Here is a 16,006-nt window from a genome sequence, read left to right on the forward strand (position 1 = left end):
ACTCTCGAGATAAACTAAGTGGTCACTTTTGGAATGTCGCCAAAAACACTTGCAAATTTCTACAGATGTACCGTGGAGGCATTCCAACCAGCCAGCACACTGTCTGGCATGGGGGGTGGGGAGGGGGCAGTATCACACAAGATAAAAGTAAACAGCAGTGAGATGTTAAATTAGTCAGCTGCATCATGGGCACTAGCCTCCGTAGTATCCAGGACATCTTCAGGGAGCAATGCCTCAAAAAGGCAGCATCCACCATTGAGCACCCCCATCACCCTCTTCTCATGGAGGTACAGAATCCTACAGCAACATTCAGGGACATCTGATTTCTGAATGGACACTGAACCCATGAACACTACCTTGTGCTTTTTTAAAAATTTCCTATTTTTTTGCACTTCTTATTGTGGCGATCCGGGGGTGTGGCCGGCGGCTCATCCCCGTATTCCCGGTGGAGCTACTTATTGTGGCGATCCGGGGCTGTGGCCGGTGGCTCATCCCCGTATTCCTGGTGGAGCTACTTATTGTGGCGATCCGGGGCTGTGGCCGGTGGCTCATCCTCATATTCCTGGTGGAGCTGGTGATCCGGGGGTGTGGCCGGCGGCTCATCCCCATATTCCTGGTGGAGCTGGTGATCCGGGGGTGTGGCCGGCGGCTCATCCCCGTATTCCCGGTGGAGCTTCTCATTGTGGCGATCCGGGGGTGTGGCCGGCAGCTCATCCCCGTATTCCTGGTGGAGCTGGTGATCCGGGGGTGTGGCCAGCAGCTCACCCCCGTATTCCCGGTGGAGCTTCTCATTGTGGTGATCCGGGGCTGTGGCCGGTGGCTCATCCCCGTATTCCTGGTGGAGCTGGTGATCCGGGGGTGTGGCCGGCAGCTTATCCCCGTATTCCCGGTGGAGCTTCTCATTGTGGCGATCCGGGGGTGTGGCCAGCAGCTCACCCCCGTATTCCCGGTGGAGCTGGTGATCCGGGGGTGTGGCCAGCAGCTCACCCCCGTATTCCCGGTGGAGCTTCTCATTGTGGCGATCTGGGGGTGTGGCCGGCAGCTCACCCCCGTATTCCCGGTGGAGCTTCTCATTGTGGCGATCCGGGGGTGTGGCCGGCAGCTCACCCCCGTATTCCCGGTGGAGCTTCTCATTGTGGCGATCCGGGGGTGTGGCCGGCAGCTCACCCCCGTATTCCCGGTGGAGCTTCTCATTGTGGCGATCCGGGGGTGTGGCCGGCAGCTCACCCCCGTATTCCCGGTGGAGCTTCTCATTGTGGCGATCCGGGGGTGTGGCCGGCAGCTCACCCCCGTATTCCCGGTGGAGCTTCTCATTGTGGCGATCCGGGGGTGTGGCTGGCAGCTCACTCCCATATTCCCGGTGGAGCTACTTCTTCTGGCGATCCGGGGGCGTGGCCGGCAGCTCACCCCCGTATTCCTAGTGGAGCTACTTATTGCTCATTTTAAAAAGTGTTTGTGGTGTGTGTTCAGTGGAATTACGGTGTGATGTTCAAGTTCACTTATTTTAGCTCGGGTTATACCATTGCCTGTTCGTGTGCCACCCTGACTGTAACCAGGCTGTGTAATAATCACCTTCCCTGCCTGGTCTGTATGTGACTGAGTGAGTTCTCACCGAGCCATGGCATTCTGTCTGCTATTGTGCTTGGCACAATAAAAATGGCAGTTGAGATCAACAAGCTCTTCCTGTCTGTCACCATGGACCGAATGCTCACCACATTGGTGTTGGATGGAGAGCTGAGACATGAGGAATAAGCCAAGGGACCAAGTAGTATGCATCCCCCACACCCTCGGGCCGGGGTCCTGAAGACACGACACCGACTCGGGGGCGAGAACCTGGGAACTGAACGGCATGCCTTCGCAGGGAGCCCCGATGGGGTGAGCGCACACAGGCACCTGCCTCCCTCACGGCCCACGCCGGGCAGCCCAGGGTGCCGCAGCCATGGGGGGACGAGCTATGCAGCAGGCACCGCAATGCACCTGGAGAAAGAGGAAGACCAACAGGCACCAGCAATTCAGGTCACCCTGAAGCTCCCCAGATGCAATGGTACCAGCGCTCGGGAGCCTTGCTTGACACAAGACACAACGGGTGGGACCCCACCGAGACGGTGGGGCACCTTGCCCTGGTGCTGGGGGTGATGTCCTGCCGGCCCTTTCTGACCTAATGCCAGCAGAGCAGCGTGACTACAGGGCCCTCATAGTGGCGCTGGAGTGGTGTTTCGAGTGGAGGCCATTGGAGGAAGCAAGGAGGGAAGAACTGGGCAGCAGATGGCGCCATGTAGAAGTGTTGGGGGCACTTGCAGCAGACCTCCACCACTGTGCTCACCATGACTAGTTCCCTCCCAAGGCCCAGGAAGAGCTTGCCCTCCACCCCTTTGTAAAGGTGCTGACACTGGAGTGCCTTCAGCAGTATGTTTGCCTGACGTCACCATCATCACTGGCAGAGGCAATTTTATTCCCCCAAGGCGTTCCAGCGTTGCCCCCAATGCCGCCAGCCCGGGCTTGTGTCACTGAGACAGAGGAGGAACCTGACGAGGAGCAGCCCGTGAGACAGGCCCGACCAGCAAGGCACCAGCCCCACCTCGTGCTACAGAGCGAACTCAGTGACCGGCGTGGCGAGGCAGGCAAAGCGGCCTGGAACTACCCCGCACCAGTGCCATGTCACAGCTCTGTGCAGCATTCAGGAAATGCCAAGACCTCCAGCAGAATCCCTCCGTTGTCGCCTCCCCGGGTGGGCCATTTGGGTGAAGAGCAAGGCTTATACGTGGACTGCGTGGTGGAGGCCAGGCGTTGGTGGACATGGGGTCAACCATCACCATCATCCCATACAACACACTGGAGGAACTCAGCAGGACGGGCAGGAGAAGGCTGGTGGGTGCCAGGTGAAAAACCAGAGGAAAGATTAAGGGGCGGGGGAAGGGAAGCAGGGAGAATCATGCTTCTTCCACCACCCATAGTGCTTTCCCCTTACATTCCTTCTTCACCTCTCCTGCCTATCCCCTCCCCCACCCCTTGATCTTTCCCTTTAATGGTTTTTCACCTGGCACCTTCCACCCTCCCCCCACCTTCTTTATCGGGCCCCTGCCCCCTCCTTCCTCAGTCCTGACGAAGGGTCTCGGCCCGAAACGTTGACTGCTCGTTTCCACCGATGCTGCCTGACATGCTGAGTTCCTCCGGCGTGTCGTACGTGTTGATTTGACCACAGCATCTGCAGTGTACGTCTGGGTGTCCTCCCCAAAACAGACCAGCTGTCCCCGCCTCAGTGGACAATGATAGCGGTCCAACTGGCTACAGTGACCAGGGACTGTGCGGCGACGAGAGGGAAGAGGCATCTGTGCATCGCTGTGGGGAAAAGCTCATCAACATCCTTTGGCCTGGGCCTGCTGTGCCGCTGTTGGGGGGGAGGGGGGTGCCCACGCACATGTTCCAGGTCTCTCAAGCCGTGGCTCCCTGGCAGGGCAGCACCAGGGAGCAGCAACAACCTCCACCAGTCTCGCAGTGGCCCAACGCAACGCAGAACACCATGCTGAGACCTGCGACTGGTGACGCACACCGTCACCGTGCCCCCGTCATCAGCAACTGCATCGGCGTAGTGTAATAACACTACAGTGCCGGCCTCCAGTGTGACCACACCGGCAGTGCGGGAAGTATGGCAGTGGAGCAGCGAGGGCTTGGATCAGGACTAGTGATGGTGGCTGAAAGATGTCTGGGACCAACAACTTTGCAGCCAGGGATGAGAAGTGGAGCCACGGTAAGCGGTGGAGGCAGGTCTTCAGGATGTAGCCAGTGGCGAGGCAGGCCTCCCCCATTGACCAGCAGCAGCTGTGCAGTGAACAGGAGAGTGACCCTGTGCTGCCCGGGGTAAGGGGGCGGCTGGAGTGGGCATGGGCCCCGCCCTGGATCTCATACTCTCAGTGGGGAACGCTGGAGATGCACAACGGGTTGCTATTTTTCGACAGCAACAGACAGCTCCTGCTGCAGGCAGTCCCCAGGGACCACAGTGCTGCAGTCGGTGCATGGGCTGGTGGGGTCACCAATCTTTGGGTGGTGAAGCCACAGGGCAAGCTGTGCAGACGTTTTTATTGGCCTAGGTGCAGACAGGACATGGAGCTCTCCGTGCACAGCTGCACCTCCCAGAAGGGGTCGGGGCACCAGTCTAAAGGTGCCAATGCAGCAGTAACCGATGAGGGTCCCAGTGGAGCGTGTTGGGGTGGACATCCTGGGCTCATTCCCCCACACTGATGTCAGAAACTGCTACATCCTCGTGGCCAAGGATTACTCCACGAAGTGGTCAGAGTGGCGCCACCACCGGTGAGAGATTCGTGGAGGAGTTCTTCTGCCATTTCAGCACCCCTGAGACCCTACTTCAGGACTTCTGGCTGGAGTCACTACAAACCAACAGGTTTGAGAACTCTCATAAAATGCTGGAGAAAGGCAACAGCCAGGCAGTGTCTACAGAAAAGAGTAAAGAGATGACATTTTGGGCCAAGATCCTACATCAGGATGAAGTTTTCGATGAGTCCTGATGAAGGGTCTCGGCTCGAAATGTCGGCTGTTTATTCATTTCTATAGAAACTGCCTGACCTGCTGAGTTCCTCCAGCATTCTGTGACTTTTTCAGGTTTGGGAACTCTGGCCACTTTCCGTCAGTGTCACAGTCGAAGTCGATTAACTCAGCACAAGCTGTGGAATTTAACTCTTTTACTTCTGCATTCCTAGCCTCTGCCGAGACCACCTAAGGAGCCATACAATCAGTTTGATTGAGTCAGAAAGATGCAACACACTGCACCATTAGCAGCTTGACATCTCTCACATTTAATTCTATTTTCTACACAGACGTTGGCAAGCATTACAGTGAGCTGCAGATACTGTGATAATGATTCAAGTGTAAGACTACAGCTACTTACTCTCATTGCTGGCTGGAGATCGACACAAAACATTAAGTATAACAAAAGCACATTTGGTGGTAGCATGTTATTTAATACTAATTTATGGCAAACACAATTTTTGCAAAACCATCCATTTTTTAATTCTCTTCCCACTATATAAAGGAATAATCTTGACACCTGGCAATATTGCTATTAATAGGTATTTTATGGTAAGCAGTCCTGAGAAAAACAAAAATAAATAATAATTCCTTGATAATGTGGCTTAGTTAAGAGGTCAGTAGCACTCTGATGTTGATTCTTTGGTATAAAGTAATGTAGGAGTATTGTGATTACTCTGGGATATGTCCTTCCCAAAAGGCAAAGAGAGGGTGCATACAAATAATTGAGGAGCAAATTTTTCCCCACTATACATCCCTTGGTAACTTGTTACACAGTAAAGTGAAATCCAGGGAGTAAGAAACTGAAAATCAATTAAAATGCTATGTACAAAATGGTGGAGGAACACAGCAGGTCAGGCAGCATCTATGGAGAGGAATATCCTGATGAAGGGTCTCGGCCTGAAACATTTCCATAGATACTGCCTGACCTGCTGTGTTCCTCCAACATTTTGTGTGTGTGTGTTATTCTGGATTTCCAGCATCTGCAGATTCTCTTGCCTCTATAAGAGTGCAAATGCTGAAAATCTGAGACAAAAAGAGAAATTGCTGCAAAAACTTGCAGGTCCAGGCAGCATCTGTAGGCAATGAAACAGAGTTGATGCTTCAGGGTGTTGTTAAGTGTTCCAGCATTTTCTGTTTGTACTCAAAACATTATGAATCCCTCCAAACGAGATGGAGGAAAGTTCATAACTAAAACAAGATGAGGAAGAAAATTGTACATATTTTCCAAATATTCTCAGTTGATCAATCTGCATTTGACAGACAAATAAGTAATACTCAGTAGATATTCAATACTCAAGCATTAGTAATACTCAGATGTTCAATACTCAAGCATTAGTAATACTCAATAGATATTCAATACTCAAGCATTAGTAATACTCAGATGTTCAATACTCAAGCATTAGTAATACTCAATAGATATTCAATACTCAAGCATTAGTAATACTCAGTAGATTATTCTTATTCAAATAGAACAAAACATCACTTTGTATATTGCTAAGAATGCAATTCCATTGAATAATTAACCAAGCCAGAGGAAAAGTTTTCCAGATGCACACATTCATCCAGCCATGCAGACACAACTGCACTCTCAGAAACACCCAGGGACACACGCTCACACAAAGCCACAGCCACATACACATTGAAATATATTTGTGGAAATGTACGCTCACACAAAAAAAAACACCAGACATTGCACAGAATACTGAGTAGCAAAGCCTCTTTGAAATCAAGGTAGTTGCTAGGATGTGGTATGTCTCAATCAACTATTTACAGTGTCCAAGAAACCTGCATGTTCTCCAAAATATGCTTTCATTTCCAGTCAACTTTATTTCCAGTTCCTTTCTTTTCCATTGTGTGCTGGGTGGAAAGTCGTCACATCTGAAGATCAAACTCGTGGGAGCTGAGCTTCCATTGGCTGGTGCTTGGCTTGAGCAGGCAACGCTCTGTGAAGGTTACATGCCCTTCAGCGTCGACAAGGATGACGGTGCTTGTCCTGACAATTAAGATAAGTCAGATGTTTTAGTAAACTTCAAAGAACTCTGGAGTTTAGTAATGACACAAACAGAAAGTAAACATAAGCAAATAAGAAAAACCATATAAAAAGGCACCATGTCCCAGAAAGCAACCACTGATGAGCCAAGTGCCTTTTTTAAGAGCAGCTAATCAAAAAAAAAAGAAGAAACGGTTGTAAAATTAAACTATGTAGTTTATTCTTAATAACTTTGGTGAAATATTTAATTATGAAGTAATACCACAAACATCATAGGTTTTGGAGGTTTGTGGTCCTCAATGACCTCTGGAGAGCTCTGCTGGCTGGAGTCAGGGCTTTATGCTTTGGCTCTCGGTAGGGTCACCCATGCCAAACAGGTCAAAGGATAAAGATCAGACTAAGAGTAGTCCACCAGTCCTCCGCGTTCAGGGAAAACAGCCCTGACTGGTAAAACAGAATTGTTAAGAAACAACAATGAAGAGTCCTTCTGCACGTGAGTGTGACAAAATTCCGGGACTTGCATGACTGACCGAGGCGAAGCTACAGACGCAATGAAGGTAGGCCTGAACACCACTGGAGATGGAGGACCTTCATTGCTGCCTAAATGCCAGCGGGTATAACAGGCAGTAAGTAAGTAACTAACACCATGAGAATTCCCAAGTCCATCAAAATCTGTGACCACAGAAATACTTACATTTTCAAATTCTTCTGTTTTACTATAAACAACTGGAGATTATTAATATTTCATGTAGTACAGAGTACCATTAACACGAGCGATTCTGCAGATGCTGCAAATTCAGAGCAACACAAAAAATGCAAGAGGAACTCAGCAGGTCTGGCAGCATCTATTGTGAGGAATCTACCATCTATCGTCAGGACTGAAGAAAGGTCTTGGTCAACTGTTTATTTATTTCCGTAGGTGCTGTCTGACCTGCTGAATTCCTCCAGCATTTTATGTGTTACTGTAGTTCTTACTTACTGCTCGTTACACTGTTGTTCCAGGCTTCCTTCATCACGTCAGTAGCTTTGTCTCGGTTTTCACCACTGTCAGTCATCCAAGCCCCAGCTGGAGACTCAGGAAAATCATTGCAGTTTCTGTAACAGTTTTGTTTGACCAGTCAGGGTTGTTCGCCCTGAGCTGAACCCTTGAACCTGGAGAACTGGTGGACCACTCTTAGTCTGTCCTCTACCCTTTGACCTGTTTGGCATGGGTGACCCCACCAAGAGCCAAACCATAAAGCCCTGACTTCAGCCAGCATAGCTCTCCAGGTCACTGAGGCACGCAAGCCTCCAAAACACAACAAGGCTGTGGTCCTCTTGGAGGTTACCTTGTTCGGTACTGACAAACATTGTAAACAGTTTCAGGGAATTAAATCTTTAAAGATTCATGTGCAGACAATTAGAGACTCAGCAAACCGTTCTTAACTGTTAATCAGAAAAAATGCTGATTACAAAGAATACTTTGATCCTGGACAGTGGAAATACGAGATATGCCCCTCATGCAATGATTGGTAAAAAAAAAACTCTCTCCTTCACCAAGTTCTGAGACTCTGGTTGGCTCTGGTTCTTCTGTGGTATTTTACCCAAGCAACCATTGTCAGCGTGCAAATGCAATACTGCGTGAGGGTCTTAGGCACCTACATACAGCTAGGGATGGAGCAGACTCAATGAGCCAAATAGTCTGAATCTACTCCTATATCTTATGGTCTTGTGTCTGTCTGGGTACAGTTAATATATTTGTGTTTAACTCTGTTGATAGCTTAATGATAACACACTTCGATAGGGAATGACAGTTCACAACTCACCGAGTGCCATATAAGGGAGTGCGAATGAACAACGCTGAGAACTCCTTTAAAATCGGACGGATGTAGTCCTGACCCTGTTCCTCGATATCAGCAGCTGGCAATTGGCTGGGAATAAAATGACAAAATGCCACCATCAGAGCTGCAAACAGTCATGGTACTGCACTGCTTCGAATTTAATTACCTGCAATAAATCAATGGGACTTTCTTTCCAATCTAACAGAGCAAGCCTGACTCAGTAAGAATCAAAACCAGAACTAGATCTAATATCACTGAGATATATTGTGAAATATGCTGTTTGCAGCAGCAGTTCATTGCAAAAGTCTTAGGCACCCTAGCTCTTTTATATGGTTTCAGATGGCATGGACTCCACAGAGCCCTGACCTCAACATCACCGAGACTGCCTAGGATAACCTACAGAGACAGAAGCAAATGAGACTGCCAAAGTCTGCAGAAGAAAGTCATATTGAAGTTGTATAAAACATTGGTGAGGCCTATTTTGGAGTACTGCTTGCAGTTTTTGTTACCTACCTACAGGAAAGATGTAAATAAAGTTGAAACAGTACAGAGAAAATTTACAAGGATGTTGCTGGGCCTGGAGCTACAAGTACAGATTAAATAGGTTGAGACTATATTCCACGGAACATAGAAGATTGAGAGGAGATTTGATAGAGACATATAAAACTATGAGGAGTATAGATATAAATGCAAGCACATTGTTTTCCACTGGGGTTGGGTGGGACTACAACCAGAGTTCAGGGGTTAATGGTGAAAGGTGAAAAGTTTAAGGACAACACGAGGGGAAACTTCTTTACTCAGAGGGTCATGAGCTGCCAGCACAAGTGGTGCATATGAGCTCAATTTCAATGCTTGAGAAGTTTGGATGAGTACATGGATGGCAGGGGTATGGAGGGCTGTGGTCCGGGTGCAGGTTGATGGAAGTAGGCAGTTTAAATGGTTTAGCACAGATTAAATGGGCTGAAGGGCCTGTTTTTGTGTTGTACTTTTCTATGACTAACTGCACCAAGTCGCTTGGAACAACCTACCAGCCTGCATGACAGTGTACCTAACAGAATGATGCAGTTTTAAAGGCAAAGAGTTATCACACTAAATATGGATTTGATTTATTTTTTATTTATGAAAGTATCTTCACTTTACATATTTTTTACATCTGCCTTTTGCAGAGTACTGTATGTACAGTGCCTATAAAAAGTATTCAACCCCACTGATAGTTTTTATGTTTTATTGTTTTACAACATTGGATCTCAGTGGACGCATCTGGCTTTTTTTTGACACTGTGTCAAAATGAAAACAGATCTCTACAAAGTGATCTAAATTATTTAGAAATATAAAACGCAAAATAATTGATTGCATAAGTATTCACCCCCTTTAATATGACACAGCAAATTATCACTGGTGCAGCCAATTGGTTTTAGAAATCACAATTAGTTAAGGTATCCTAACTATATATAAACCTGTGTGCAGTCAAGGTGTTTCAATCGACCGTCGGAAAAATACAACTGTACCTGGAAGGTCCAACTGTTGGTGAGTCAGTATCCTGGCAAAAACTACACCACGAAGACAAAAGAACACTCCAAGCAACTCCGCTAAAAAGGCTACTGAAAAGCACAAGTCAGGAGGTGGATGCAAGAAAATTTCCAAATCACTGAATATCCCTTGGAGTATGGTTAAGTCAATCATCAAGAAATGGAAAGAATATGGCACAGCTGTAAATCTGACTACAGCATGCTGCCCTCTAAAACTGAGCAACTGTGCAAGAAGGGGTTTAGTGAGGGAGGCCACCAAGAGACCTATGACAACACTGGAGGAGCTGCAAGTTTCAGTGGCTGAGATGGGAGACACTGTGCATATGTTAACTGTTGCCTGGGTGCTTCAACAGTTGTAGCTTAATGAGAGAGTGGTGAAGAGAAAGCCACTGTTGGAAAAAATTCACATGAAATCTTGACTAGTTTGCCAGAAGGCATGTGGGAGACTCTGAGGTCAGCTGCAGGAAGATTCTAAGGTCTGATGAAACTAAATTGAGCTTTCTAGCCATCAGACTAAACACCACACATCATCAAAAACACACCATTCCTACAGTGAAGCATGGTGGTGGCTGCATCGTGCTGTGGGGATGCTTCACTGCAGCAGGTCTTGGAAGGCTTGTGAAGGTAGAGGGTGAAATGAATTGCAGCAAATACAGGGATATCCAGGAGGAAAACCTAATGTAGTCTGCAAGAGAACTGCAACTTGGGAGAAGGTTTTCCAGCTAGACAATGACATAAAGCCAAAGCTACACAGGAATGGCTTAAAATCAACCAAAGTTAATGACCTGTAGTGGCCAAGTCAGAGTCCAGACCTCAATCAAATTGATAATTTGTGGCTGGAATAGAAAAGGGTTGTTCACTCACGATTCCCATGCAATCTGACAGAGCTTGTGCAGGTTTGTAAAGAAGAAAGGGGTAAAATTGCAGTGCCCAGATGTGCAAAACTGATAGAGACCTATCCACACAGACTCGAGGCTGTAATTGCTGCCAAAGGTGCACCTACCAAATTCTGACTCGAAGGGGCCGAGTAATGATGCAATAGATTACTTTGTGTTTAATAATTATAATAAATTTAGACCAATTTGTAGAAATATTTTTCACTTTGATATGAAAGAGTCTTTTCTGTTGATCAGCATTAAAGAAGCCAAATTAAATCCACTGTGATTCAATGTTGTAAAACAATAAAACATGAAAACTTCCAAGTGGGGGTTGGTGCAAAAATAGTGAGGTAGTGTTCTTGGGTTCGTTCTTTGCCCTTTCAAAAATCTGATTGTAGAGAGAAAGAAGCTGTTCCTAAAACATTGAATGTGTGTCTTTAGGCTCCTGTCCTTCCTCTCTGATGGTAACAATGAGAAGAGAGAATATCCTGGGTGATGGGTGTCCTTATTGATGGATGCCATCTTTTCCAGGAGTTCTGGAGTGGGGTTTAAAACTATAACTTTGGAAATGGAGTTGAAGTTTCAAAAGGCTGAAACAGTATCATTAAATCCTTACAAGAGCTTGGGCTTGGAAAACATTAAAAAATGGGATTTAAACCAATCTCTTTGGCACTGAAGCCAAATGCCCACCCCACTCTTGTATGTCTGTGTCCAAGTATATAGCGACCATTTTCCCCAGAGTCATAGGAAATTAAATGTGGACAAATTACTTGCTCACATGTTAACCTGATTAAAATATAAGGACATATACAAATGAAACGATCATAATTCAACTTAATTTGTACTTATTGAGCAGCAGACAGCATGGCAGTGTAGTAGTTGTAGTTAGTAATGGCAGTGTAGTAATGTTTTATAGCACCACAATTGGGGTTCATTTCCCACCACTGTTTGTGAGGAGTTTGTACATTCGCCCCATGACTGTGTGGGTTTCCTCCCACATTCCAAAGATATACCAGTTAAGATTATTAAGTCATGGGCATGCTGCTTTGGTGCCTGAAGCAGAGCAACACTTAAGGGATGTTCTCAGCACAATCCTCGGACTAGGTCGTTGCTGCAAATGACACATTTCACTGTATGTTTCAGTGTACATATGACAAATAAAACTAATCTTTATTCAGTAATTTGTTAAATCATGTGTCCCGCATAAGTGAGCCACAGGTGACCCCTTACTGTGACCATTGTTTGGATAATACACACGAGAAAGTCTGCAGATGCTGGAAATCCAAAACAACGCACACAAAATGCTGGAAGAACTCAGCAGGTCAGGCAGCATCTATGAAAAAGACAGTTAACATTTTGGGGTGAGACCCTTCTTCAGGACTGAGAAGAAAGGGGGAAGATACCAGAATAAAAAGGTGGGGGAAGGTAAGGAGGCTAGCTGGAAGGTGATAGGTGGGTGGGGAAGGTCAAGGGTTGGAGAAGAAGGACTGGAGAGTGGAACAAAGGAGAAAGGGAAGGAGCAGAGGAGGAGACCCAGGGGAAATGATAGGCAGGTGAGAAGTGGTAAAAGGTCAAATTGAGGGAGTAGAGGGAAATTTTTTTATCAGGAGAAATTGAGATTCATGCCATCAGGTTGGAGGCTGCCCAGATGGAATACAAGGAGTTGCTCCTCCACACTGGCACAAGAGGAGGCCACGGACTGACATGCCAGTATTAGAATGGAAATAGGAACTAAAATGTTTGGCCACCAGGATGTTTCGCTTTCACTGGATGGAGTGGAAGCTCAACAAAGCAGTTCCCTAATTTATGATATGTCTCACCAATGTAGAGGAGACCACATCGGGAGCACTGGACAAAATATTAGATTACCCCAGCTGATCTGCATTACTTGGATGAAGGGACTATCAGAGCCATGACCAATGTTTCGTCAAACTTTCTTTCTAGATGGAAAGATTACAGTAGTACGAGCTGACTTGAACAGAAAGGTTACCCAAACTGGGACCCGGTAAAACTAATGGAATGTTTGCTCTTCAAATGGTGCTGCTGTGACTTAGCAGGCCAGTGGAAGAGCTGATATTAATGTGGAATAAATAGTACTAGCAGGTTAAAGACAAACATCCTACAAAAGGTGCACAGTAGCTGAATGTCCAAATTAGTGTGGTCTTTCATTGATTTTATTCTAGATTTATTGAGTATACCCGCAAGAAAATTAAACTCAGGGTTTCATATGGTGACATATATGTACTTTGATAATAAATTTACTTTGAACTTTGTAAAAGAAAGCATACTTTTCTTCATTACTCATCACATTGAGGAGTTCTTGCGTCAAGTTCTTTGGAGAAAGTGAACGGCTTTTCTGAATGGTTTCTGTGAAAAGCTTTTTCCCGTGAACAAGTTTCTTCCATGGGGTCTCAAGAAGACTGTTGCAAAGCCCATAAGTACCTAGGAAGACACAGATGAAACCAAAGAAGGGCGGCATTAATATTGTTTGCACAAAACTCTCCCTCTATACTTGTAATATATAGGATATCAAATCTCCCACTTTTCAACAAAAGGCTTTAGGTGCTACAGAAAGGACAAGGAGGGAGGCAAAAGAGGTGGGGCATAGTACTGCTGATCAGAGATAATGTCAAGGCTGCAGAAAAGGAGGAACTTATGGACTGATTGTCTACGGAGTCTCTGTGGGTGGAAGTTTAGGAACAGGAAGGGGTCAATAACTCTACTGGGTGCTTTTTTACAGACCACCCAATAGTACAGGGACTATTACAGGACTATTATCTACAGGAGTAGATAAGGAGACAGATTCTGGAAAGGTGTAATAACAACAGGGCTATTGTGGGAGATTTTAATTTCCAAAATATCGATTGGCATCTCCTTAGAGCAAGGGGTTTAGATGGGGTAGAATTTGTTAGGTGTGTTCAGAAAGGTTTCTTGACACAATATGTAGATAAGTCTACAAGAGGAGAGGCTGTACTTGATCTGGTATTGGGAAATGAACCTGGTCAGGCGTCAGATCTCTCAGTGGGAAAGCATTTTGGAGATGGTGATCACAAGTTGCATGCCATCTTGGACAATGACTCCCATCCACTCCATAATGTACTTGTTAGGCACAGGAGTATATTCAACCAGAGACTCATTCCACCGAGATGTAACACTGAGTGTCATAGGAAGTCATTCCTGCCTGTGGCCATCAAACTTTACAACTCCTCACTTGGAGTGTCAGACACCCTGAGCCAATAGGCTGGTCCTGGACTTATTTCCACTTGGCATGATTAACATATTTAATTATTTATGGTTTTATATTGCTATATTTCTTCACTATTCTTGGTTGATGCAGCTGTAATGAAACTCAATTTTCCTCGGGATCAATAAAGTATGTCTGTCTGTCTGTCAATTCTATCTCCTTTACCACAGCATTACAGAGGGATAGGAACAGACAAGTTAGAAAAGTGTTTAATTGGAGTAAGGGGAAATATGAGGCTATCAGGCAGGAACTTGGAAGCATAAATGGAAACAGATGTTCTCAGGGAAATGTACGGAAGAAATGTGGCAAATGTTCGGGGGATATTTGTGTGGGGTTCTGTGTAGATATGGTCCAATGAGACAGGGAAAGGATGATAGTGTACAGGAACTGTGGTGTACAAAGGCTGTTATAAATCTAGTTAAGAAGAAGAGCTAACAAAAGGTTCAAAAAACTAGGTAATGTTAGAGATCTAGAAGATTATAAGGCGAGCAGGAAGGAGCTTGAGAATGAAATTAGGAGAGCCAGAAGGGGCCATGAAAAGGCCTTGGCGGAAAGGATTAAGGAAAACCCCAAGGCATTCTACAAGTATGTGAAGAGCAAAAGGATAAGACGTGAGAGAATAGGACCAATCAAATGTGATAGTGGAAAAGTGTGTATGGAATCAGAGGAGATGGTAGAGGTACTTAATGAGTACTTTGCTTCAGTATTCACTACGGAAATGGATCTTGGCAATTGTAGGAATGACTTACAGCGGACTGAAAAACTTGAGCACATAGATATTAAGGAAGAGGATGTGCTGGAGCTTTTGGAAAGCATCAAATTGGATAAGTCACCAGGACCAGACGAGATGTACCCCAGGCTACTGTGGGAGGCAAGGGAGGAGATTGCTGAGTTTCTAGCAATGATCTTTGTATCATCAATGGGAACAGGAGAGGTTCTGGAGGATTGGAGGGTTGCAGATGTTGTTCCCTTATTCAAGAAAGAGAGTAGAGATAGCCCAGGAAATTAGAGACTAGTGAGTCTTACTTTAGAGGTTGGTAAGTTGATAGAGAAGATTCTGAGAGGAAGGATTTTATGAACATTTGGAGAGGTATAATATGATTAGGAATAGTCAGCATGGCTTTATTAAAGGCAGATAGTGCCTTACGACCCTGATTGAATGTTTTGAGGATGTGACTAAACACATCGATGAAGGTAGAGCAGTAGATGTGGTGTATGTGGATTTCAGCAAAGCATTTGATAAGGTACCCCATGCAAGGCTTATTGAGAAAGTAAGAAGGCATAGGATCCAAGGGGACATTGCTTTGTGGATCCAGAACTGCTTGGATGGGTTAGTAAATTTGCTGATGACATGAAGGTTGGGGGTGCTGTGGATCATGTGAAGGGCTGTCAGAGGTTACAGCGGGACATTGATAGGATGCAAAACTGGGCTGAGAAGAGGCAGATGGAGTTCAACCCAGATAAGTGTGAAGTGGTTCATTTTGGTGGTCAAATATGATGGCAGAATATAGCATTAATGGCAAGACTCTTGGCAGTGTGGAGGATCAGAGGGATCTTGGGGTCAGAGTCCACAGGACACTCAAAGCTGCTGTGCAGGTTGATTTTGTAGTTAAGAAGGCAGACAGTGCATTGGCCTTCATCAATCGTGGGACTGAGTTTAAGAGCCACTAGGTAATGTTGCAGCTATATTGGACCCTGGTCAGACCCCACTTGGAGTACTGTGCTCAATTCTGGTTGCCTCACTGTAGGAAGGAAGTGGAAACCATAGAAAGGGTGCAGAGGAGATTTACAAGGATGTCACCTGGTTTGGGGAGCATGCCTTATGAGAATAGGTTGAGTGAACTCGGCCTTTTCTCCTTGGAGCGGTGGAGGATGAGAGGTGACCTGATGGAAGTGTACAAGATGATGAGAGGCATTGATTGTGGGTATAGTCAGAGGCTTTTTCCCAGGGCTGAAATGACTAGCACAAGAGTTTTAAGGTGCTTGGAGGTAAGTACAGA

At 46.2% G+C, this 16,006-nt stretch overlaps 1 protein-coding gene across 1 annotated transcript in view; it reads right to left on the reverse strand.

Annotated features, from left to right (window-relative positions):
* Positions 1 to 5,483: 5,483 nt before the first annotated feature.
* tango2 (transport and golgi organization 2 homolog (Drosophila)) overlaps positions 5,484 to 16,006 on the reverse strand; it is a 224,496-nt gene continuing 213,973 nt past the window's right edge. The window contains exons 5-7 of the mRNA XM_059994652.1: positions 13,051 to 13,204; positions 8,341 to 8,445; positions 5,484 to 6,538 (exon numbers count right to left, since the gene is read on the reverse strand). Of these exons, the coding sequence (XP_059850635.1) occupies positions 6,418 to 6,538; positions 8,341 to 8,445; positions 13,051 to 13,204 (380 nt within the window). The 3' untranslated portion in view covers positions 5,484 to 6,417. The remainder of the gene's footprint in view (positions 6,539 to 8,340; positions 8,446 to 13,050; positions 13,205 to 16,006) is intronic.

Source organism: Hypanus sabinus, chromosome 18 (genome assembly GCF_030144855.1).
Source record: "Hypanus sabinus isolate sHypSab1 chromosome 18, sHypSab1.hap1, whole genome shotgun sequence".
NCBI classification, from domain to species: domain Eukaryota; kingdom Metazoa; phylum Chordata; class Chondrichthyes; order Myliobatiformes; family Dasyatidae; genus Hypanus; species Hypanus sabinus.